This window comes from Centroberyx gerrardi, chromosome 23 (assembly GCF_048128805.1).
Source record: "Centroberyx gerrardi isolate f3 chromosome 23, fCenGer3.hap1.cur.20231027, whole genome shotgun sequence".
Classification (NCBI taxonomy): domain Eukaryota; kingdom Metazoa; phylum Chordata; class Actinopteri; order Beryciformes; family Berycidae; genus Centroberyx; species Centroberyx gerrardi.
Window position 1 is genome coordinate 17,560,605 of NC_136019.1, and position 24,265 is coordinate 17,584,869.

Genomic DNA, 24,265 nt, shown 5'->3' on the forward strand with positions numbered 1-24,265 from the left:
AGAGAGTTTTAGTAGATAACAGAAAAAACACTTGTGAAATATTTTCTTTTGAAGTGGAAAAAATGTCAACCACAATAAGCAGGTTTGAAGCAAGCTGCTGAGTTGAAAAGTCAGGAATCAATTCTATGAGACCTTCAGATCAGCCTCTCATTTATTGTTAAAATTTGTCTCTTCACAACATCACAGGTTACAGTCTGGATTCTAGCTTTGGATTCTAGCTTTGGAAGCTTGGAGTCATGTTCTCAAGTATGGAGTGAACTGCCTAAAATCTTTTTCCATTGCTCCCTATCCCTAGTAAAGCTAACCAGTTACTACTAGTTGGACAGATAATATTATGCTTGCATACCAGTTATCTGGTCTGCATAACTTTGAAAGCTGTACATATCGGGCTGCCTTCCTGGTGATCAGAGCATGACTGGACTCTGCTGTATCTTAAACCAATGTTCATGTGTGCAGGTATTTTCTGTTTCACTGATTTTAAAACTAATGTTCAGATGTGGAGTCATTTTGTGGTTCAGATACCTCTATCCATGTGTCTTTTCAAGGACCAGAATTGACACTGTAGGGGGCTGTGACCATGTCTTCAATGTTGCCTAAATAGGAAATTCAATGTCAGTTCTGGTGGGCCAATCAAATAGAGTCTTGTCTCTGAAGAGTGGAGCACATATGGAGATTCTCTCAGTTCTACACAGAAATTTTGACATGATGACACCTCCGAAGTTTGCTTTTTATCTGACATGTCTATTCTTGGGGAGAATGAGTAAGTTGTGCATTTTGTATCATTTAGACTGTGTGCTCAATCTTCATATGATTGCTTCTAATATTTTTTTTATTTATTCTGCAATACAGTATGCACATTACAGTTTTCTCAAGATGCTTTATGAATTGTGCATTTCCTTTATCTCTATTTCAGCTCATATGACAACTCTGAAACAATCCTCATCTGTACATCAGGAGAGTGGTCTTATATCAGTTAATGTTGGAGACAACGTGACTTTGCGATGCTTCTCTGAAGGTGATGTAGCAGTGATGTTTTACTGGTATAAGCTAACACTGGGACAGAAACCAAAGGTCATGTCTACCTTCTACAAATACGATAAAAATGGCAGTTTTCATGATGAATTCAAGTACGATCCACGCTTCATACTGGAAACTGAAAATGGTAAAAATCACTTGAAGATCTCAGATTTGCGCCTTTCAGACTCAGCAACTTATTTCTGCGCAAGTAGCTATTCCTATGAGTTTACATTTGCGGAGGGCGCTATTCTCAGTGTAAAGGGTTCGGGTTCCAACATCCAAGCTTTCATCCATCAGCCAGCGTCTGAGACCATCCAGCCAGGAGACTCTGTGACTCTGAACTGTACAGTACACACTGGGACCTGTGACGGAGAACACAGTGTTTACTGGTTCAGAAGCTCAGGAGAATCTCGTCCAGCAATCATTTACACCCATGGAGTCAGGAATGATCAGTGTGAGAGGAAACCCAAGACCCAAACACAGACCTGTGTCTACAACTTCCCAATGAAGAGCCTGAATGTTTCTGATGCTGGGACCTACTACTGTGCTGTGGTCTCATGTGGGGAGATACTGTTTGGAAATGGGACCGAGATGGACATTGAACGTAAGTCACATTTTAGCAGAGGCTGTCTCATTTCACAAATAGTTGTGATTACTCCCTCACCAAACTTCAGATTAACATTAACAGAAAAAAACACTTTACAATGTGTCCTAATGTCTGGATCTGTGCAGATGGGGTGGATTCTCTTGTCTTAGTGTATCTCTTGAGTGTGGCAGTGGCATTCACCACCATCCTTGCTGTTATCCTGGCTTTCTCGGTGTACAAGATGAACAAGAGAAACTGTTGCCAATGCACAGGTAATTAATATTCTTTGTATTTGATTGCATATACAGTATTCACTGTACATGGCATTTCAGTAAGAGGGCTTTTCATTCTGTCTATTTTTTTCAAAAACAGATTCTCAACCAACAAGGTCAGCTGCCTCTATTCCAAATGTAGAGGTGAGTCTTTTCTAATTACATCAACTGTTGTATTACTGTACCAAGATATGTTTATAGCACAGCAATAAAGTGTTTCTGTGGGCTTCTGTCATATTTCTCTCATATGCAACGTGTTACATAATTGTGATTTACTGTTTTTATTTCTTGTTACCAGGGCCAAGATGCAGACAACCTCCATTACGCTGCTTTAAGCGCAAACAAGGACAACAGATCAAGAAGAAAGAGGGACAACACCAAGACTGAATGTGTGTACTCCAGCATAAGGCAGTAGAGCTGGGCATGTTTCATCTGTACTTTGATTGATCAGGCTTTGTTTCTATATAACAGTGCATAATTTTATTAGTACCTCTTTATAAGATAATTCCCCTGGTACTCCAACTTCAACATCAGAATCTAGAATCAGAAGCCCAGTCATTAAGAGGGCTGGCACAGAGAAGGAAGCCATTTAAACCTTAGCCAAAGGTCTCAGATGTTGTGGTAATACTAAAATGAATTTAGTCCTGGAGAAAATAGTATCATACCAAGACAAATGGATTACTTGGGGGCATGTAAATATTCAAGCATCATACCCAAGAAAGAACAAATACAGCATTTAATGGCTGATTCTAAACTGGACTTCATATGTTTTAAAGAGACATGGTTAAAACCATGAATTCCTCCTTCTGACCTGAATATCCAATATACAGACTTTTTTGGAAGGATAAAGAGGAGGGAAGAGGTAGCGGTATGATTTATACGAAGGACCACCTTAATTGTAATCCCATTCAGTGGAGAAATCCAAATAAATCTGGAATGTCTGGGTTTGAATGTCTTTCTTTTCCTGCATATGTCTATTGGTTTGTATTGTTCGCCATCATGTGATATGTTTTATGAGCACTTATGCTGCATTCTTAATGAATGTGATTTCAACATAAATTGATAAAGTAAAATATGTAAGAAAGATTTTAAAGAGATAATGGATTGTTTTAATCTGACCCAGATAATACAAGAATCAAACAAAGTAACCCAGATATCCCACACACAATTAGACCTTGTGTTTACTAATAGACCTGAATGAATAACAAAGTCTTTTAACCTGCTTACAGGTCTTTCTGATTGTAATATTATTTTGATGATTCAAAAAATTACTAGAAAGAGACTGAGTAATCATGTGAAAGTAAAACAGTATCAACAAAGAATTCCAAAAAGTGAAGAACGTAATCTTGATTATGTTATGAGAAATATTGATCTGATCTGCTGCCCAGTGAAGATATAGAGTCTTGTCATATAACATGCACATCAACCATTAACAGTGTGATAAACTCTTCTAGTAGAAAAAGTCAGCGTAGGCCTAGATGTATAATAACTTTACCATGGATAAATGAGGAACTCAGAAGGCTGATGCGAGAGAGAGATAATGCCTTGAAAAAGTTTCTGGTATATGGTCACAATGAAGATAACATTTTGTTTAAATATCTCTGAAATAAGATGCTAATGCTAGAATGTTAGAAAGGCTAAGGCAGATTTCTTTCTTGGAGTAATTAAAGATGCTAAAGGTAATGGTAAAATCATTTGGAAAAAAAACTCATGGGAAGGTCAGTACAGAAATCAGGTAATATTGACTTTAGTCAAAGAGTAAAGACTAGTATTGAATAACTTTTTTGTTGAATCTGTTAAAGAAATGGCTTTACAATTTCTGAACAAAACTATTTCTCATCCCAATAGATAGCAATAAACCAATATTTAGAATTCCATAAATTTCACTATCCTTTTTAAATAACTCTAAAACTAAAGATGTGCATGGTCTAAACACTACTTTCCTGAAGACACAAATAATCTTTGATTATTCCAATTGCTTACCTTGTGAATTTATCATTTAAATGTGATATATTTCCCACTGCTTGGAAGAGCACTATGGTTACTCCTGTATTGAAACCCGGAGATCCAAAAGACATTACCAACTATCAGCCCATAAGTATCATTCCGCCATAAAGTTGCTGAAAAATAGGTTGCTGAGCACCTAACCTCTCATTTTAATAAGGGCAACATGTTTCATCTGATACAATTTGGATTCAGAAATAATCACTTGACCGAAACAGCTAATTGTATTTTCCTTGAGCGTATTAAATCACAATTGGACTTAAATGGGGTAGTCAGGGCTGGATCGAAAAAAGCTTTTGACACTGTAAACCATAATGTGCTCATTAAATAAGTTGTCTTCACATGTTTCTACTGAAGCAATAGGGGTTATGCCCAACGTACTTTCGCATTCTGTTAAAACGGACTTGCTAGTTTCCGGTTCAGTTTCGCTTTACCGAAAGCTCATTGTTGTACCAGCTACGTGTGGATATGCCATTGTTTTATTCAAGGTGTCTTCGGGAGCTGCCAAATATAAGCATTTCCGATGTACATCGTATATGCAGGTTGACCTCCAAGACTCAAAAAAACTGGATAAAGGGTTTAAGCTGTACGCTTCTTCATACATCTGCAACTATGAGGGTAGCTGGGTAGCTATCTAGGTAGCTCACTGTTGTTAAGAGAGTCTCACCCAGCAAGTTTCTGATTAATTATTGCTATATATGCCTACATAATCACGTTGTCATTTTATTTTCACCAGTATTAAACAGAGACAGGCTGACGACCGTGAGCGCATTCTGCCGTTAATTTTGAGACCAGACCGGATCAGCGAAATCGGTATCAGCAGCACAGGTCTATGAGGAAAAACAAGAAGCCACACAGTTTGAGAGTAGGGATTGCTAGTCTGTTCACTTTCAATTTCAGTTCCAATTCCAGTTTAAATATATCCTAATATGATATTTATCAAGCCTCTCAGAATAGGTGTTCTGTCCTCGCAAAAGAGTCCCCTTCTTAAGCTTAACAGATAGATAAACTCCTTCCAGCAGCTGTAGTGTTGACAGTTGATTTATTAGCACCAGTTCGTCTATACAGTACTAGAAACAGAGTAAAACTGAAACAAAGAAACAAACAAGCTATAAGTATAAATATGCTGAACACAAAGCTTAATTCTCACTAGCTGAACAACATGTATTTACGTGAGGTATAATATTGTTACAAACCCTGAAATATGCTACCATATACAAATCATATCCCTCATAGCAAGATCGGTTACACAGAACCGATAAACATACAGTAGTCATGACAATACCCCGTAAACGATCGTCCATATAAATATCATCTAAATAAAAGGATAAGTAGGTTATGAATTATTTTACTTGCAGACAATGCTTCTACAAACTAACTGCAAGAGGGAAGAAGTCCGCCGCTCTACAGAATAACTGTCACCGTTTCCATGCCAACAAGATACTTCTTTCATTTGTAGGATATTTCAACCGAAACCACATTCTGGATGTTTAGCGATCTCGAGGTGCCTTCAAGTACCGTCGGAAATATGATAATTACAACTTAAACACCCATAAACAAACTCAGCCTAACTACAGGGGCCAGAATACTCCCCGTCTGGTATCTGTAAGAATACCATCATTAACACTAAACTTAAAATTACTTGTCAGTCTCTTGAGAGAGGAGTAGGACAGTTTCTGAAACTGGTCGCAGAAAGGTCTTGAACAACCCCTCTCTTGCTGTCTTGACTTCAACCTTTCTGACTTTACCATCTCTGCCAGGAAAGGTCTTCACGACGATGCCCATGGGCCAGTCATTCCTTTTCACTTGACTGTCTCTTAGCACCACAATAATAATAATAATAATAAACTTTATTTGTATAGCACCTTTCATACAAGAAATGCAGCTCAAAGTGAACAGAGAAATTACATGCACCAAGTGCTTCACATAAAACTTGATAATGATAGTGAGAATAAGATAAAGAGGAGAATAGAATACATAAAATGCATCTTCACATGAAAATAGACATAGAATGAGCATAACATAAGATGGAAAATAAAACCCACTGAATAACAATAGTAAAAATATGAGGAATGCATAACATAAGATGGAAAATAAAATCCACTGTAAAATAATAATAAAAATAAAGTTAAAAAAATAGAGTACATAGGATGCATAAAATCAAGTAAAATACAAATTTTAAAAGAAGTGCAGCAGTGCATAAGTGCGAAGCAAAGTGAGAGAGAAAAAAAAAAAAAGAGTTCAAGGCCTGTATCGGGAAAGTCATAGCTAGTTAAAGGCTAAAGTGAAGAGATAAGTTTTTAGCTTTCTTTTAAAAATATTTAGCGAGCTGGCTTCCCTGATATCTATAGGTAGTGTGTTCCATAGCTTTGGGGCGTAATTGACAAAGGCTGCATCCCCGATTTTCTTTCGGCTGTTGCTGGGAACCTCCAATAAACCAGCAGCAGATGATCGCAGTGTTCTTGAAGGCAGGTAGTGAACAAGGGAGTTAGCAATGTAGCTTGGTCCTAGCCCATTAAGGGCTTTGTATATAAGGAGGAGGACCTTAAAATCAATTCTAAATGTTACAGGAAGCCAGTGTAGAGCAGCTAAAACTGGACTAATGTGCTCTCTCCTCTTGGTTCTGGTTAATAGCCGAGCTGCAGAGTTTTGAATGAGCTGAAGTCTCTCGGTGGTTTTTTTCGGGAGACCAGTAAAAAGTGCGTTACAGTAATCGAGTCGGCTTGAAATGAATCAGTTTTTCAGCATCTTTTTGATTTATAAATGGTCGTACTTTAGCTATGTTTCTAAGGTGGAAAAATGATGTTTTCGTCACCTTGTTAATGTGGGACTTGAATCTTAGATCTGAATCTAGGATAACACCAAGACTTGTAACCTCAGATTTAATCCAGGGAGTCAATGCTCCCAGATTATTAAACAGCATTTCTCTTTTTGTTTTAGGGCCGACTAGTAGGATTTCAGTTTTGTCCTCGTTTAACTTTAAAAAAATTTTGCTCATCCATTTATTTATTGCCAAAAGACAGGTAGTAATGGAGTTTATAGCTGCAGCATCATTTGGTTCAGCAGAGATGTACAGTTGCGTGTCATCCGCATAACTATGGAAACATACATTGTGCTCTCTAATGATGTTACCAAGTGGCAGCATGTATAGTGAGAATAATAATGGACCAAGGCAGCTCCCTTGTGCAACCCCAAAACAGAAGTCATGTTTCTCAGACACATGATCTCCAAGACTGATGTAAAACTTTCTCCCTTTGATGTATGTTTTGAACCAGTTTAACACACAGTCAGTAAGACCAACCAACTTTTCAAGACGATTGATTAAGATATCATGGTCAATCGTATCAAACGCTGCACTTAGGTCCAAGAGGACAAGAATTGAGACCTTATTTTCATCAGAGTTTAGTCTGAGGTCGCTGATTATTTTAGTAAGAGCAGTTTCAGTGCTGTGGTATGTTCTAAAGCCTGATTGAAATTCCTCCAGGATATTATTTTCTTTAAGAAAGGAGTTTATTTGCACTGAAACTACCTTTTCAAGTATCTTACTAATGAATGGAAGGTTGGATATCGGCCTATAGCTTGTCAATGCATTACCATCTAGGTTGGGTTTCTTTAGTAAGGGTTTTACAACAGCTGTTTTGAATGCATCTGGGAAGATGCCTGTTTGAAGGGATGTATTTATAATCTTCAGGACATGACTTGAAACACTATCGAACACCCGCTTAAAAAATGCTGTAGGTACAGGGTCAATACATGAGGTGGAGGAGTTACACTCGGTGACAGTCTTGCAAAGCTCAGTTAATGTAATAAAAGTGAATTTTCCCATGGTTACATCTTCTTTACAGGGTTTGCTGAGGTCATCTGTGTTTACATCAGCAGCAATGCTGGTTCTAATTGAAGTTATTTTGTTATTGAAGAACAATGCAAGTTCTTCACAATTTGATGCAGAGGACTGCGGACGGGTGGGGGCAGTGTTGAGTAGCTGGTCAATAGTGGAGAATAATATTCTAGAGTTTCCAGCATTCTCTGTAATAATCTTAGAAAAGTAATCCTTTCTTGCTAGACGTATTGCTTTGTTATAGACAGTCATGGCTTCTTTGTATATATTACAGTGAACTGTGAGCCTGGTTTTCCTCCATTTTCTTTCAGCTGCTCGACAGATTCTCTTAATCTCATTAACACTGTTATTGTTTAACCATGGGGAGATTCTGTCAGTCGACCTCTTTTTAACCTTTAGTGGACCAACAGTATTTAAAGCAGATGACAAGGTATTGTTGAAATTTTCAACCATGTCATTTAAAGAGCAGTCAATGCTGTATGACTCAAATGATTTCATAACATTAGAGAACTTTGCTTCAGCCTTGCTATCTAGGAATCTCTTTTGAACCAAAAAATCCCTTTTAGTCTTTGTTAAGATTAGGCTGGCATCAAAAAACACACAGTGATGGTCAGAAATAGGTCATTCTAATACTGAAACATTGTCAATGTTTAACCCTGTTGTTATTACCAAGTCTAGAATGTTACCATGCTGATGAGTGGCTTCATTTACATGTTGGGTAAGTTCAAAGCTGTCCAGTAAATTCACAAGCTCCATAGTTTTGGAGTCATTCTTTTTGTTGATATGAATATTCAGGTCTCCATTCAGGATTAATCTATCATATCTAGTGATACCAAGTGAGATCAGCTCTGAGAATTCCTGCAGAAACAGTGTTGAATATCTTGGTGGCCGATACAATGTAATGATGAGCACTGATAATTCTGCTTTGAGCTCAAGAGCAAGATATTCAAATGATGTAAATTCACCCAGGTCAATGTCATTACACACAAACTGTGTAGAAAAAATGGCTGCAATCCCTCCTCCTTTCCTGTTCTGTCTGACTGACTGATAAAAATTATAGTTTGGAGGACAAGCCTCTATCAGTGTTGCTACACCAGTAGTGCTGTTTAGCCAGGTCTCAACTAAAAACATTAAATGCAAATTCTTTTCAATTATCAGATCATTAACCAAAAAGGATTTGTTAGCCAATGATCTGACATTAAAAAGAGCTAATTTCAGCTGTGGGGATTCTGTGACAGGAAAGGAAACTGGTTGTGGCTGAACATTGACAAATTTAAGATTACCGAGACAGGTACCAGATGGTCTGTGATTGCTACGATGTGTTTGACCATGCCACCGGCTGTTTAAGATCACCGGTATGTTTAAGGAAGCGGCATGGGGTCTGTCTCATCTCTGATAGACACCTGATTGATGATGTCTGTGGTTATTGCTGTTTAATAGTTCATCAATTTGACTGAGCTTCAGCGTGGCAGCTTTAACTAACTCCTTGATTGGTGAGTGTGGTGGAGGAGGGGAGGGGGGGCGTTGGATCCCTGATTGGGACAGAGACATCCTCTGAATGCCTTGGGTGATGTGGAGCAGAGGGTCAGGTGAGGGGCGAGAGATACAGGCTGTCCGCCTGTGTGTGCTGTCCTTGTCCTTCGCGCTTATCTGTGCATTCTTGTTTTGGTATGGCATCCCAAGAGCATGACGTAGGTTGGCACCGAGTAGTCTGGAACCAGTGATGCTTGGATGAATCCCATCAGGCTTAAAGCGATCTTTACAGTTCCAAAAGATATTGAAATTGTCAATAAACTTTATCCCATGGGTGAGGCACGTCGATGTTAGCCATGTATTCAGGGCAAGGAGTCTGCTAAAAGATTTGATTCCTTTCCCCAAGGTTGGAATGGGGCCTGAAATGAATACATGTTGCGACTGACAGTCACTCAGCTTCTCCAGTAGCAGGCAAAAGTCTTTTTTCAGGATCTCAGAGCCAGTTTTCCCTTGCAGAATGTCAAAAGACCCAGCGTGAATAATAATCCTCATGTTACCTGGATGTGTAGAGAGGATAACTGGCAACAGCCCTGTTAGCTCCCTGACAGATGTGTCATCCATAGTTAGATTTTCAGTCTTTGCCATTCTTACATGCTTGGTTATAGAGTCCCCAATCAGAATAGTGTCTGGCTTATCAGGTGTGGAATTAGCAATATTTATTCTGGCCCTTGGCTTATCAAGTGTGGAATTTGCAATATTTCTTCTGGCCCTCGGCCTAGTATGTTGATTAGCAGGCCGCATTTTCCGCCTGGAGGTAGTCGGCGGTGAGTGCCTGGAGGTAGCATTAGCATTAGCACCGGGACCAGTGCTGGCATTAGCATTAGCATTAGCATTAGCTCTGCGGCTAGTACTGGGCTGCATCATGGAAGTGCTGTCATTAGCATTAGCAGTCACTGGATCCGGCTCACTGAGTATTTTGTACCTGTTCTCCAGTTGTAGTCCTGGCCGGGGAGTGTATTGGGGAGAGTATTGGGGTTTCCTCCTGTTATTGTTGTTGTTTCCTCCGCTGCCCCTACGGCGGACAACGTCCGACCACAGCTCACCAGGAGTAGAGACTTTTGGTCTAGCACCCTTGCTGTGCCAATAGCCCATATCTGTGGCGAGTAGCGGTGGGGATGCCTCCGGGGCCAGTCCACCTTGCGGCTCGGAGATGGTGTCGGTTGGGTCTGTAGCGAGTGGCGGAGGGTGTCGAGTGGCTGGTCCATTTGCGGTTGGGTCAAGCCAGGGGAGAGTGTCAGCTAGGTCCGTAGTATGGGTCGTAGTGTTGGAGTCTGTACTTTTACCAGACGTTTCTACATGAGGAATGCGGGCAGAAGACTCAAACAGCGTGTCAATGAGCTGCTCATCCTGGCTGATTTGGTAAAGTGTAAGAATCCTTCCTTCCAGTTCAGTAATTTGCTGTGATAACCGAAGGCAGCCAGCACAGTCAGAGCAGGAGGAAGAGTCACTGACTTTAACCATCGGCATTTTCCCACAGTAACAATACAAATTAAGTAAATAAAAGATAAAAAAGAACAGCAACAGAAAAAATACTTAAAAATAGTTGGTCAGTGGGGAAAAACAGGGAAAAACAGGAAAATATTGCTGAAAATAGATAAGCCGGCAGGGAGCAAAGCAGAGAGCGTCTGGTTAGGGAGAAAGCCGGAAGTCCATCATCACAATGTCTCCTTCCTGAAGGTTGGGCTTCTCTTCCTGCCACTTCCTACGGCTCTGCAAGGTCGGAAGATACTCTCTCTTCCAGCGGTGCCAGAAGGTGTTTGCAAGGCTTTGGTCTTGTCTCCACTGCCGTCTGAAGAGGTCTTTATCGTTGAATTCACCTTGGGGAGGAGGAACTACAGCAACCTTTTGGGTGAGGAGTGTCGCTGGCGTCAAGATGAGGGGGAAGTCTGGGTCCGTAGACACAGGAACCAATGGACAAGCATTCACAATGGCTGAGACTTCTGCCATGAATGTAGTCAGGACTTTGTGAGTAAGGTTGGATTGACTCACCTTCAGCAGCATGGAATCCAGGATCCGCCTCGTGATGCCAATCATTCTCTCCCAGCTGCCTCCCATATGAGACGGGTGCGGTGGGTTGAAGTCCCAAGTGCACCCTTTGTCGCTCAGGTACCTTTGGACCTCTGTGTCACTCTGAACGACCTCCATCTTCAGCTCTCTGCAGGCTCCGATAAAGTCTGTTCCACAGTCAGACCTGATTCGTTTAGCTGGTCCCCTGATGGAGAAGAACCGTCGCAGGGCATTTATGAAGCTTGAGGAATCCATTGACTCAATGACTTCGATGTCTATGGCCCTGGTGCTCATACACGTGAAGAGCACAGCCCAGCGCTTACTGCTTGCTAGTCCACCTCTGGTGCGACGTGCTGTAACCATCCATGGTCCAAATACATCCAACCCCACGAAAGAGAAGGGAGGGTCAGTGCTGAGGCGGTCCACAGGTAAGTCCGACATCTTCTGAGTTTCTATCCTCCCACGTAGTCTTCGGCAGATGACACATTGATGGAGTATGCTGCTGACACGCTGTTTTCCACCAATGATCCACAGACCAGCTACTCTCAAGAGACCTTCAGTGAAGTGGCGTCCTTGATGGTGGACCTGCTCATGGTGGTGACGGATGAGTAGAGTCGCAATATGGCTCTGTCCAAGGAGGATGAGAAGGTTGATTTCATCTTTGCCTAGGCTTGCTTGGGACAGCCGCCCTCCAATCCTTAGTAGGCCTGAATCATCGATGTAGGGGGACAGACTGAAGAGTGGGCTCTGTTTAGGAATGGCTTTACCTTCTTTGATGCATTCCAATTCCTCTTGAAAGGCTTTGTGTTGCACGCTGCAGATTATGATGTTCTTGCCTTGATCCAGGTCTTCGGCGGAGCAGGGTTTGTTGCAGATGTGCCATCCCTTGCAGCTGCTGCCTGCCTTGAAGGAGTGAGCTACATGCACAAGTCTTGCTGTTGCGTGTGTCAGTGCTTTCCAACTCGAGAACCTCTCAAACCTCTTACGGTCTAACTTGCTGCTTAAGACGTTTGTGGTGTGGCAAGCAACTTCGGGGCGGATCTCGTAGTCAGTTCCGGGATAGACCAAGTCGAAAGGTGCATGAAGGGTTTCTGGTTCTGCTGACCTGAACAAGAAAGCTGGTCCTGTCAACCATGTGCTATGAGTCAGGCTGCCTGCTGGGACTGATCTTGAGGCATGATCGGCAGGGTTCTGGTTAGTAGGGACATGCTTCCACTGCTCTGGGCTGGTAGATCTCCTGATACGTTGTACCCTGTTGTTCACATACATGTAGAAACGTCTGGAGTTGTTGTGAATGTAACCTAGAACTACTTTACTATCCGAGTAGAATGTGACGTCAAGTTGGATGTCAATCTCATCGACGATTGCCTCTGCTATTTCCACAGCTAGAACGGCGGCGCACAGCTCGAGTCTTGGGACGGTGATCTCAGGACGTGGCGCGAGCTTAGCCTTACCGAAGATGAAGCCAACATCTATGTTCCCACTGGCGTCGGTTGTCTTCAGGTAAGCTATGACTGCTATGGCATTTAAGGATGCGTCGCAGAAGACACACATCTCTTTCTTATGTGCTCGGCTGAGAGAAGTGGAGGTGTACGTGCGAGAGATCTTGACTTGCTCAAGCTCCTTCAGTGAGTCTCTCCACAGCTTCCATTCTTGGAACTTCTCTTCTGGGAGAGGGGCATCCCAGTCGCGATCCTCCATGGCGAGCTCTCTGAGTAGAGACCTTCCTTGAATGCTTACTGGGGCGGCAAATCCAAGAGGGTCAGGGGAACAGGCTATTGATCGTCGACAAGACTCCACGTCTAGTGTAAGGTTTCTCTGCTGAAGACACCTGAAATGTGAAGACATCCTCTGCGACGTCCCAGCTCACCCCTAGACTTCTTTGCATGGGAGGGAAGTCGACACTCAGATCCAGGTCTTTCAGCCCTTTAGCCAGGTCATCTGGAGGAAATGCTCTCATTACCTCTGCCTTGTTAGAAGCGATCTTGTGCAGGCGTAAGTTGGAGAGGGCCAACATCTTCTGAGTGTTGTGGAGAAGAGTGATGGCTTCTTTCTCTGTGGGGAGGGATATGAGACCGTCATCGTAAAAGTTCCTCTTGACGAAATGCCTTGCATCTGCTCCATAATCCCCTTCGCCCCCTAAGGCGGCTCTTCTGAGGCCATACATGGCCACTGCTGGGGACGGGCTATTACCAAAAACGTGGACCCGCATTCTGTACTCCAAAACTTCATCGTCCAGGTCGTTGTTGCGGTACCACAGGAACCTCAGGTAGTTCCGATGGTCTTCACGAACCACGAAACAATGGAACATCTGCTGCACATCTGCTGTCACAGCCACTGGTTCCTTTCTGAACCGCAGCAGTACTCCAAGCAGGCTATTGTTCATGTTGGGACCAGTAAGCAGGATGTCATTTAGAGATACCCCATGGTGCTGGGCGCTGGAGTCGAACACTACTCTTATTTGTCCGGGTTTTTGTGGATGGTACACCCCGAAGATCGGAAGATACCAGCACTCTTCTTCTGCTTGGAGAGGTGGAGCGATTTCAGCGTGCCCGTTCTCGAAGATTTTGCACATGAACTCAATAAAGTGGTCTTTCATCTCTGGACGTTTCTTGAGCATGCGTGTGAGTGAGGCGAGGCGATTGCTGGCCTGTCCGCGGTTGTTAGGAAGACGTTGCCGTGGGCTACGGAAAGGGAGCGGAGCAACCCAGCTGTTTGATGCATCCTGATGGAACTCTTTTTCCATCGTCTTCAGGAAGGTGAGATCGTCCATTGAGGGAGCTGGTTTGTTGTCGTCCTTAGTGTAGCGGAAGACAGATTCGCCCATGAGGCTTGTCGCATCGGCCGGTGTATATCTCCGCTTCAGGGACAGGGTGCAGGAACTTTGAGGCTGACAGGTGTGGCTGAAGTTCTCCTTCACATGGAAGCTGCTGAGACAAGGACTCATGAAGCTGGGGCGTCCGTTCTCTAGAATATTTGTCTTGAAGGCGTTAACTGGTGAAGGCTTGTGTGCCCCTCCGAGACAGACATCTCCCACTATCACCCAGCCGAGGGCTAGACGTTGTGCGAAAGGAGCGTGTGGGGGTCCGTTGCGCTGCTCTAACGCCTTGTGCACCTGGATGATGTCTCTTCCTAGTAGTAGAAGGATCTCAGCCTGGGGGTTCAGGGGAGGTATTTTGTTGACTAAGAACTTGAGGTGAGGGTGGTACCTTGTAACATCTGGTGTAGGGATTTCGCCCCTATTGTCTGGGAGCTCATTGCACTCGATCAGCGTGGGCATAGGTAAACAGGTCTTTCCGTCAGCTGATTCCACAATGAAGCCTCTTGCTCGTCAGCCTACAGTCTTTGAGACACCTGAGCACATCTTGAGGGTGTAAGGTGAGGCGTCGTTGTCCACAGTGAACATCTCGAAGAAGGCTGACCTAGCCAAAGACTTGTTACTTTGGTCATCCAGAATGGCGTATGTTCTTCTCTTCTTCTCGGGATGCCCTTCTGGGTAAACGTTAATGAGACAGATCTTGGAGCAAGACTTCCCTGGGGGCCTGTCTCCACAGACCTCAGTACAGGTGGATGTGGCAACTGAAGAGGAGGAAGACTCGTCTTCCTCCCCGCCATGCTGTGTGGAGGAGCTGACAGCATTTCTGTGAGACCAAGGGGCAGGACCGGCATGGAGAGCTGCAATGTGCTTGTGGCTTTCGCACTCTGAGCACTGGATGGCCGCTTGACAGTTTTTTGCCTGGTGTGCTGTTGAGGAGACGCATCTGAAACATATAGAGTTCTCTCTGAGGAAGGTTTTTCTCTCTTCTAGGGGTTTCTCCCTAAAGCTTCTACACTTTCGCAAGGGGTGCGGTTTTTTGTGGATAGGGCATTGGTTGTTAGGGTCATCTTTCTGGGTGGCATTGTCCACTTCTGTCTTGTGCACTGCGATAGGAGCTCTTGTCGTTCTCACTGAGAATGTCTCTCCTTTAGGTGGTGCTGCACTGGAAGTGGGAGTGATGAAGCTTGGGTCATTCTTCATTTTTGCCTCCGCACGGATTAAACTGGAAGAACGAGAAGGGTGGGAAGCTGACACCATGATCCTGTTTGTACCTGGTCCCCTTTGACATCCACTTTTCCTGCATGCTGAAAGGGAGCTTCTCCAGAATAGGGTTGATGCCCCTTGCAGTGTCCAGGTAGGACAGACCGGGTAAGTAACCTTCAGCTTTGGCTGCCTCCAACTCGAGGAGAAGGTCACCTAGCTCTCTCAAACGTTGGGGGTCTTTATTGGAGATCTTTGGGAAGCGTTCAAGCTTGTTGAAGAGGGCTGTCTCCATAGCTTCAGCAGACTCATAGCATTCCTCTAGCCGCTGCCAGACCACGCTGAGGGCCGCAGCAGGATTATTGACATGGACAGACCTCATTCTTCTCACATGCTCGGCTGATTCTGGCCCAAGCCACTTGATTAGTAAGTCAAGTTCCTCACTGGGCTTTAGGTCGAGGCCTTCAATGGCGTTGGAGAATGTTGACTTCCAAGCCCAGTAGTTCTCTGGCTTGTCGTTAAACTTGGTGAGTCCAGCTGTGAGGAGGTCACGGCGTGCTAGGAACTTCGCTAGCCCTGCAACATCAGCATGATCAGACTGGGTCCTACTAGATTCATGACGTTCTACAACTGGTGTCTGACGGTCAGTATGAGTGGGGTTGTGAGAGAGAGGGCGTAGTCGTGGTTGTGAGCTCTGGACCAGCTTGTTGTAAGAGGGAGAGGAGTCGTGTGGCTGGAGATGATCAGCTGGGGAAAGCGATTCGACCTTGGTGTCTGACTGTGAGACTCCCATGTTGGCTGATGGCTGATGGTAGCCTGCATAGGTTTGCTGATCTTGCACATACTTCTCAGTCCTCTCGAGAGAATGGCAGGATGAGTCTCGTTTGTTGTTGTTTACCCCACACAGCTGTGTCATATCGGCTACATCCACCGCTGACTCAAAGACATTGGCCTCAGCTAATGCGGCCTCTGCCTCCTTCTCCTGCTGAAGTGCCTCTAATGTGGCTTCCAGGCGAGTCTCCTCCACTTTAAGCTGAGCCTTCTTCACTTTCACATCTATTTCTCTCTTGGCATATGATGCTCTTGCTAGTGCCGCTTCAGCCTTGGCACGAGCTTCTAATGCAGCCAAGCTTGCTGCCGATTTGCTGGAACGTCTTGATGACTTAGATGAACGTGAGCACTCCGACCTAGTTGCAATGCTGTTATGTTCTGACGCTGACATTTTGCCTATTTTGTTCCCCGGAGATTGCAATCACTGTTGAGAGTGTCTTTTTACTGTTCTGTCCTTGCAAAAGAGTCCCCTTCTTAAGCTTAACAGATAGGTAAACTCCTTCCAGCAGCTGTAGTGTTGACAGTTGATTTATTAGCACCAGTTCGTCTATACAGTACTAGAAACAGAGTGAAACTGAAACAAAGAAACAAACAAGCTATAAGTATAAATATGCTGAACACAAAGCTTAATTCTCACTAGCTGAACAACATGTATTTACATGAGGTATAATATTGTTACAAACCCTGAAATATGCTACCATATACAAATCATATCCCTCATAGCAAGATCGGTTACACAGAACCGATAAACATACAGTAGTCATGACAACACGTAAATACCCCGTAAACGATCGTCCATATAAATATCATCTAAATCAAAGGGTAAGTAGGTTATGAATTATTTTACTTACAGACAATGCTTCTACAAACTAACTGCAAGAGGGAAGAAGTCCGCCACTCTACAGAATAACTGTCACCGTTTCCATGCCAACAAGATACTTCTTTCATTTGTAGGATATTTCAACTGAAACCACATTCTGGATGTTTAGCGATCTCGAGGTGCCTTCAAGTACCGTCAGAAATATGATAATTACAACTTAAACACCCATAAACAAACTCAGCCTAACTACAGGGGCCAGAATAATAGGAGTAGGCTAATCAGGGATCATGGCTGATACCAATTTCGCCAGTCAGCCTGCCTCTGTTCGATACTGGTGAAAATAAAACGACAACGTGATTATGTAGGTATATACAGCAATAATTAATCAAAAACTTGCTGGGTGAGACTCTCTTAACAACAGTGTTAGGTAGTGAGCTAGCTAGATAGCTAGCCGCTAGCTAGTAGACAGATACCCTCGTAGTCGCAACTGTATGAAGAAGCGTACAGCTTAAACCCTTCATCCAGTTTGGTCGTGGGAGTCTTGGAGGTCAACCTGCATATACAATGTACAATCGGAAATGCTCATATTTGGCAGCTCCTGAAGACACGGTGAATAAAACAACGGCATATCCACACGTAGCTGGTACAACAATGAGCTTTCGGTAAAGCGAAACTGAACTGGAAACTGGTTTTAACAGAATGCGTTAGTAAGTTGGGCATAACCCCTATTAATTGGATACTAGTCCATACCCGGGGATGCGCGCGCCACAACTACGTGCAGACTTCCGGGGATGCGCGTGCCACAACTCCACGCAGACTTGCCAAAAATGCGCATAAACAGCGTAAATTTGGGAAAATGGAAAAGTCAGCTTTGTCAGTCCCTGCCTATGCCAATGCTCAATGCCCATGTGCAGTTTCAGATTGATTGGCCAACCCATTGAGGAGCAAAATGGATGCAGACAGACAGACAGAAGGACAGAGTTTTCCTCATTTTATAGTAGGATATTCCTATCAACTCACAGAGGCCAAATGGTTTGTATGGGGGACAGTCAGTCTGGCTTTCTTTATAATTATGCTGGAGTTCCCCAATCAATACTAGGTTCTCTCTTGTTCACTGTCTACATTAATGAGTTGCCATTTATCTGTCCACAAGTGGATACAGATGACACAGTTTTTTTATATTTATGGGAAAAGTAAATTAGAAGTTGCCCAGAAACTAACAAAAGCTATGAACAGTGTTTCTGAATGTGTTTCTGAAAAGTCTGTATGTATTTCTCTAAAAGGTCCGTAATACTCACCCTGATGTGACTGTAAATGGGGGAAAAATAACAATTGTGGATAATTATAAGTACCTTGGTATACTGTAATCTGGATTCTCATTTAACATTCAATAAACAAGTAAATAAAGATGCAAAAACCATTACATTTGGACTATTTAATTTCAGGCTAATTAGACCTTATCTTTCAATGCAGGCAGCCAAATTATACATGTATGGGATGATATTGTCTCATCTGAGTTAGTGCCTGACCTGTTGGTCCCAAACAGCAGGAGCTACCACTTAAGACCACTTGAATCTGGTCAAACAAACACTGAAAGTCTTGGACAGAAAGCATAACAGACCATCATTGTCAGATCATTTCCAAGTATAATTTATTTAGTATGGACAGCTTTTAACAGTACACAGATGCATGTCTTATATATTCTTAATGGACCAGCTCCTCCAGTTCTAAGTGTTTATATTACACAGAAGAATAAAAACTCCAGGCTAATGAGGGCAGTGACCAGGGTAGACTGTGTCGTCCCATACAACAGAGTAAACATGGAAAGTCTGCTTCTAACATCTGGAATAAACTCCCAGTAGGGAGCAGAAACTGCACATATTACCACACTTTTAAACTTAAATTGAATTAATAAAAATCGAAATAAATGTGTACACATACATAATGTTGCCAGGTGGTTTTACTTTGATTGGTAAAAACTCTTGACAATTTGGTATGATTGTGTGTTAATGATGCAGTTGCATCTTTCTGATGTAAGGATACTATTTGTACAATCTTTTTTAATTGTAATTTATTGTATTGAGCTATTTGTTTGATGTATTTGCTATAATATGCTTTGTATGAATACTTTTAATGTACCTTTTAATGTCCTCCTGTTCAGGGTGCAAATGAGCTCCTACAGCTAACCCTGGCACATTTACATTGATATTACCTTGTGATATTGATGTTTATTGATGTCCATTGTCCCTGATGACATAAATAAATAAATAAATAAATACATAAATACATACATACATACATACATACATACATACGGGTAATGTAGATTTTCCTGAAATAGAAATAGTTTTTCGAAGTGATTTCACCTAAATATGATGACTGTAAAGCCTTGCCGTACAATAATCCAAATATGCTTTCAGAGGACTGAGGGACATGACTTAACTGTTGAACTTTTATAAATGTATATAAAAGACATTGTACTTAAATCTATCACTATGCCTGTTACAATGTGCAGAGAAGAACTACATGTTTGTGGTGCTGGTGGGGTTAGCAACTGTAGAGGGTTTGTTACTATTGGAAAATAAGTAGTGAAAATAAAATAAAAAATACCATGTACACTGGAAGACCTGCAAATTCCACTTTGGCTTTCAGAAAATCATGGCATGCATAAACGACAGAGCTGTATGGATTGGTAAGCAGAGACTGATTTGTCTGAACGTTTGAAGATTGGTCCTTTTTTGTGAAACTTTGGGTGTGAGTCCAAAATAATTACACAAACCACACCTTTATTGGCATTTTGATGCTACATGTTAGCTAATTTGAGTGCACACATTTTAGTTTAACCTTGCAATATTGCTATTTACTTTGGCTTACAGTTAAAGGTTAAATGCTACATGTAGTAGCCTTTAAGTAGATGTAGAGTAGATGACGTGGCAGAGCTCTGCAGAGCATCTAATCAAAAGTTTAATCTTTTAAATCTTTGGTGCACAGGATTTCGAAACCACTCAGGACTGATTTCTGTTGCGATCCATATAATCACCATAAAATGTAAAAAAAAAAAAAAAAGCTCCAGCATGTCAAATGGCGATCAACTCAGCCTTCAGAGAGAAAGCTGATATCGTCTCTATATAAGGACTTTATTGAAGTTTTCAAAACTGAGAACAGTACCAGCTATAAAATGAAATGGCAGCTAATAAGCAGGTCTGGACTGTGTGATTATAAAGCAGCCGTGAAGACAGAAATGGCTGCTCTTAGCAATACTGTAGGAGAAATGGAGAAGAGCATATCCTGAAAGACCCAAAACATAATAATTGACCATAATGTAATAACTGCCCATATTAAAATAAAATCAGATCTAGTAAAGCCCATAACACAATAAAAATCCAATAACGTAATAAAATCTTAAACCTTTTTTGCCCATAATGTAATAACTTTTTATGTCATTACTAGTTTATTACTGTATTTCCTCTAATAGTGGCCGGTAGTCAATTAAAAGCCGGGTCTCCGATAATGGCCGGGGCCGTGGTCGACATGAACAAATAAAGGCCGGCCTCAAATACAAGCCGGGGAAAAAAACAAAGGAAACAAGACTAGGTCAAAACCGTGTCCGTCTCCTCTCTCCGCCGCTGTCCTCTCCACCGCGTCCACGGCCCATACCTATCGGGGACACCCGGTGACGCATCGGCGTCGGGACCCCGCCGAAATCTCGGCCGGATCACCGGGAACAAATCGGCGCCCAGCTATCGGCACTGGCCGGAACCGTGCCCCCGGGGTAACTCGAAGCGTCGGCAGTAAGCCCTCGGTGCGCCGAAACCTCCATGTCGCCGACAGAACAGAGGGCTGTCAGGTGGACTGAGCTCGTGCATCGAAACAAACGCTGATATGATATAATTGTATAGATTCTACTTTAGCTTCAGTTAGCTTCAGTTAGCTTCAGCTTACATGCAAACAACAGTGGATACCGGTAAACTCCTGGCGCCTGTTATACATGTAACTGTAGTTTGTAGTAACGTACAAGTGCCACAAGATGGCTCGGCCGGCGGAAGTCTCTGGAGCATGCCGTCGTCGATTACCGTAATTATCATAATGCATTGCAGTAACAAAAAAACGGCTACCTAACGTACCCCAACAGAAGCAGATCAGAAAATCAAACTTCATACTAAAATATGAGCAAATATACTTATCAAACAGAGGGAATTAGAAATAAAGGCCTGTCTCTAATATAAGCCTGCTTCCAATAAAGGCCTGGTACCCTCTGCAGTTGAGGTAAATAAAGGCCCGGGCCAACATTAGAGGAAATATGGTACATTACAGGCCTTATAACAATATTTATAATAATAAATGCCTTTTAATTTACTGTGTTGTTCTTTTTGGAATAGACTATTTCTCTGGAGAGTATGTGTAACCCCCCCCCACACACACACACACACACACACACACACACACACACACACACTTGTATACTTTTTTTGGTCTTTTTCTCTCTTCTTTGTACTTTATTCATGTTATTATAGAATGTTGATTATAGCTTGCCTAAGGCACTGTCTTTTGCATATCAGTCCGCACCAGAGTGTATCAGGCGCAAGGATACAAGGGGTTAAGTGGCTCGTGTAAATTCAGAGCAGAGAAACTAACTTGCTGTCATTAGCATGTGTGATCAACCTGCAACATATTGCCTGAATATTGTATTTCTTCGATAGACTGTGCTCCAGATATAGACCGGTTTCGCATTGCCTTGCCATTCCCATTGGCGGGCTTCACTGCTTCCAATCCACTTCCGACTGCTGCGCCATGGCGACTAGGCGCAGATGCTGCTGTGAGCAGGGAGCCGGCTGGGAGTAACAGTGTCGCCCTCTAGTGGAGTGAATCAGTTATGATCCACAGTGGACCTCGGTGGATGAAAAGACAGTCACCTCGCCAACAGTACTGTTGCAAGTAAGACTGTTCTGGATTACGGGCCCCATTGGATACAATTTGGACTGCATATTATTGTTTTTTTTCTATGTTCACTTAGATAGTGTTACATATACAAGCAGACTACTTTTTCCATTTTACAAGCCTTATTGTATTTTAAGTGTCTGTAGTCGTTGCCCTTTAGTATTATTTTATATAAGTGAATGACAATTATATCACTATAACATTAACATAAAAATTGTAAGATAAACATTGAAACATGTAATGACATATCTTTCAGACACATGATGCTTTTCAGCCCATCTCAATCCAGAAAGCAAGGCTTAGAGACAATGTGACAGTTTTCAATACAAATTTAAACTCAGGCAACAGTGTCATTCTGTCAATACTGTTCATACTGTATATACACCATACTGAATATACTATATATATTACATCTTGCATATTCATATATCTTGCATACTCATATCCACTATCAACCTACTGTTATGACCCACTCAACAACCAATCAGGTATTCTGCAGGATGAAAATGATGAACCAATCAGAAACTTGACAGATCTGGCATGATGTTAAGACTGCTGTTGCGTCAATAAGTCAGAATTGCTGTGGAGAAGAAGCAGAACGAATGATGGAGCTAGGAGCAGAGAAGATGATGGTGTACATTCTCAATGTTTTCCTGCTCTGTAATCTGTGTAAGTAACAAATTTCCACTTGTGGGATCTTTTCATGAGAGTCTACACACACAGATTGATTATACGATTTACACTTCCCGCTTTTCTGTTTGTTTCAGGTGTGGCACAGTTCAATGACATCTCTCAGCCTGTTTCTTTCCAAACTGCGGAGCTGGGAGACCCAGTTACTATTGAATGTCAGATAAACAGTGTTATAAGAAGTAGAGTATGGTACAAATTAACTACTGGAAGGAGACTAGAGTGTGTGGCATCAATACATACTTCCAATAGTCACCATTATTCAGTAAACTTTAATGGCATCAAAAATGACTTGAGCATATCTGCTACAACGTGGGAGGACATTGGAACATACTACTGTGGAGTGTTATATTTGAACTCCATTGAATTTGGAACAGGAACCTTTCTGATGCTAAAAGGTATTTTATATGTGCAATTTACCATTAAACTTGCATCCCAGGCTAAATGAACATGAATGTGAACTTCATGTCAGTGATCACAATTCATTTGGTTTCTTCCCCAAGGTCCAAAGATGAACAGTGACTCTGTTGTTCAGCAGCCAGTGTCTAAGTCAGTCCAGCCAGGAGACTCTGTAACTCTCAACTGTTCTGTTCACACTGGCAACTGTGCAGGGGAAGACACTAGTGTCTTTTGGCTGAAAAACTCACAAAATTCTGGTCCTGAAATGATTTACTACTCTGGAAATAAGAATGACAGCTGTGAGAAGACTGAGACTGGCTCTCAACAAACTAGCTGTGTCTACAACCTTCCCAAGAAGAACCTCAGCTCTGCCGATGCTGGAACCTACTACTGCGTTGTGGCTTCATGCGGGGAGATCCTGTTTGGAAATGGGACCGAGCTCAATATTAAAAGTAAGACATCAAAGCTAAAGATGTGAAGGATTTCATTCCAAGATGCTATATATTGATTTTGAGGGGGGGGGGGGGGGGGGGATTCCTGAAATGCATAAGTTGATAATTAAAAGAATACAGGTGACCCCATCCTCTATAATATTTTAAATGATGCGTACACAGCAAATTTTCCAGTGTAGATCCAAATGTAGATGTTTTTTTCAGTGACAATTATTTGGAGGTGACAAGTGTTAACTGGAAAGATATAAAGCTGATATGGCTCTGGTCTAAAAGTGTTGAATTAACTTTGATTGTGTGGACTTATATTAAAACTAGCAGTGTTCATTTTTACACTCTCAACATTAAATTAACACTGACGATTTTGCTGTGCATCTCAATTTTTATATTAATGTCTGCAACCAATGTGAGAGACCAGAAACCATTCAGTGTGTTTTGTTTTGTTTTTTGAAATGGCAGTTATTGCACTTACAGCTTTTTTTATTATGCTTATTCTCTTTGGTGTTAAGGAAACTTAACGGCACTTGACCTGAGTCCAACTGTTGTTGCACTGGCTTTGTCAAACATCGTTCTTGGGATGGCAACACTTCTACTTGTATGGGCACTTTGCAAGAGTCGGAGCAAAGGTCCCACAGGTATTGCAAATTCCACATTATAATCATTAGCTGTACATCTGTATCAGAAGAGTGACATATTCTCTTAAATTCTGTAGCATTGACAGTAGTTATCTTTGACTCTCTCTTCAGAGGAAACTGATGGATCTTCTGAAAGCAATCAGGTAATGCAATTCTTTTTTTTTTTAATTACCAACCACTGATTTTACTCAAAGTTCAACATTGACATTGCCACATGTACATTTGCATGGC

The 24,265-nt window shown here is 42.2% G+C and overlaps 2 protein-coding genes across 3 annotated transcripts; both read left to right on the forward strand.

The window, feature by feature from the left end:
• Positions 1-668: 668 nt before the first annotated feature.
• LOC139927805 (uncharacterized) lies at positions 669-22,469 on the forward strand. 2 transcript variants are annotated; one of them, XM_078281707.1, is made up of 6 exons: positions 669-760; positions 914-1,621; positions 1,750-1,875; positions 1,976-2,019; positions 2,174-2,264; positions 22,353-22,469. In XM_078281707.1, the coding sequence occupies exons 1-6, from the start codon at positions 703-705 to the stop codon at positions 22,406-22,408; spliced, it is 1,083 nt and encodes a 360-aa protein (XP_078137833.1). In that variant the 5' UTR covers positions 669-702; the 3' UTR covers positions 22,409-22,469. The 2 variants fall into 2 exon arrangements, with proteins under 2 accessions (XP_078137833.1, XP_071776188.1); XM_071920087.2 differs by lacking the exon at positions 22,353-22,469 and having other exon boundaries at positions 2,174-2,325.
• LOC139933127 (signal-regulatory protein beta-2-like) lies at positions 22,453-24,128 on the forward strand. Its single transcript, XM_071927165.2, has 4 exons — positions 22,453-22,533; positions 22,632-22,949; positions 23,055-23,402; positions 23,909-24,128. The coding sequence occupies exons 1-4, from the start codon at positions 22,467-22,469 to the stop codon at positions 24,055-24,057; spliced, it is 882 nt and encodes a 293-aa protein (XP_071783266.2). The 5' UTR covers positions 22,453-22,466; the 3' UTR covers positions 24,058-24,128.
• The last annotated feature ends 137 nt before the right edge of the window (positions 24,129-24,265 follow it).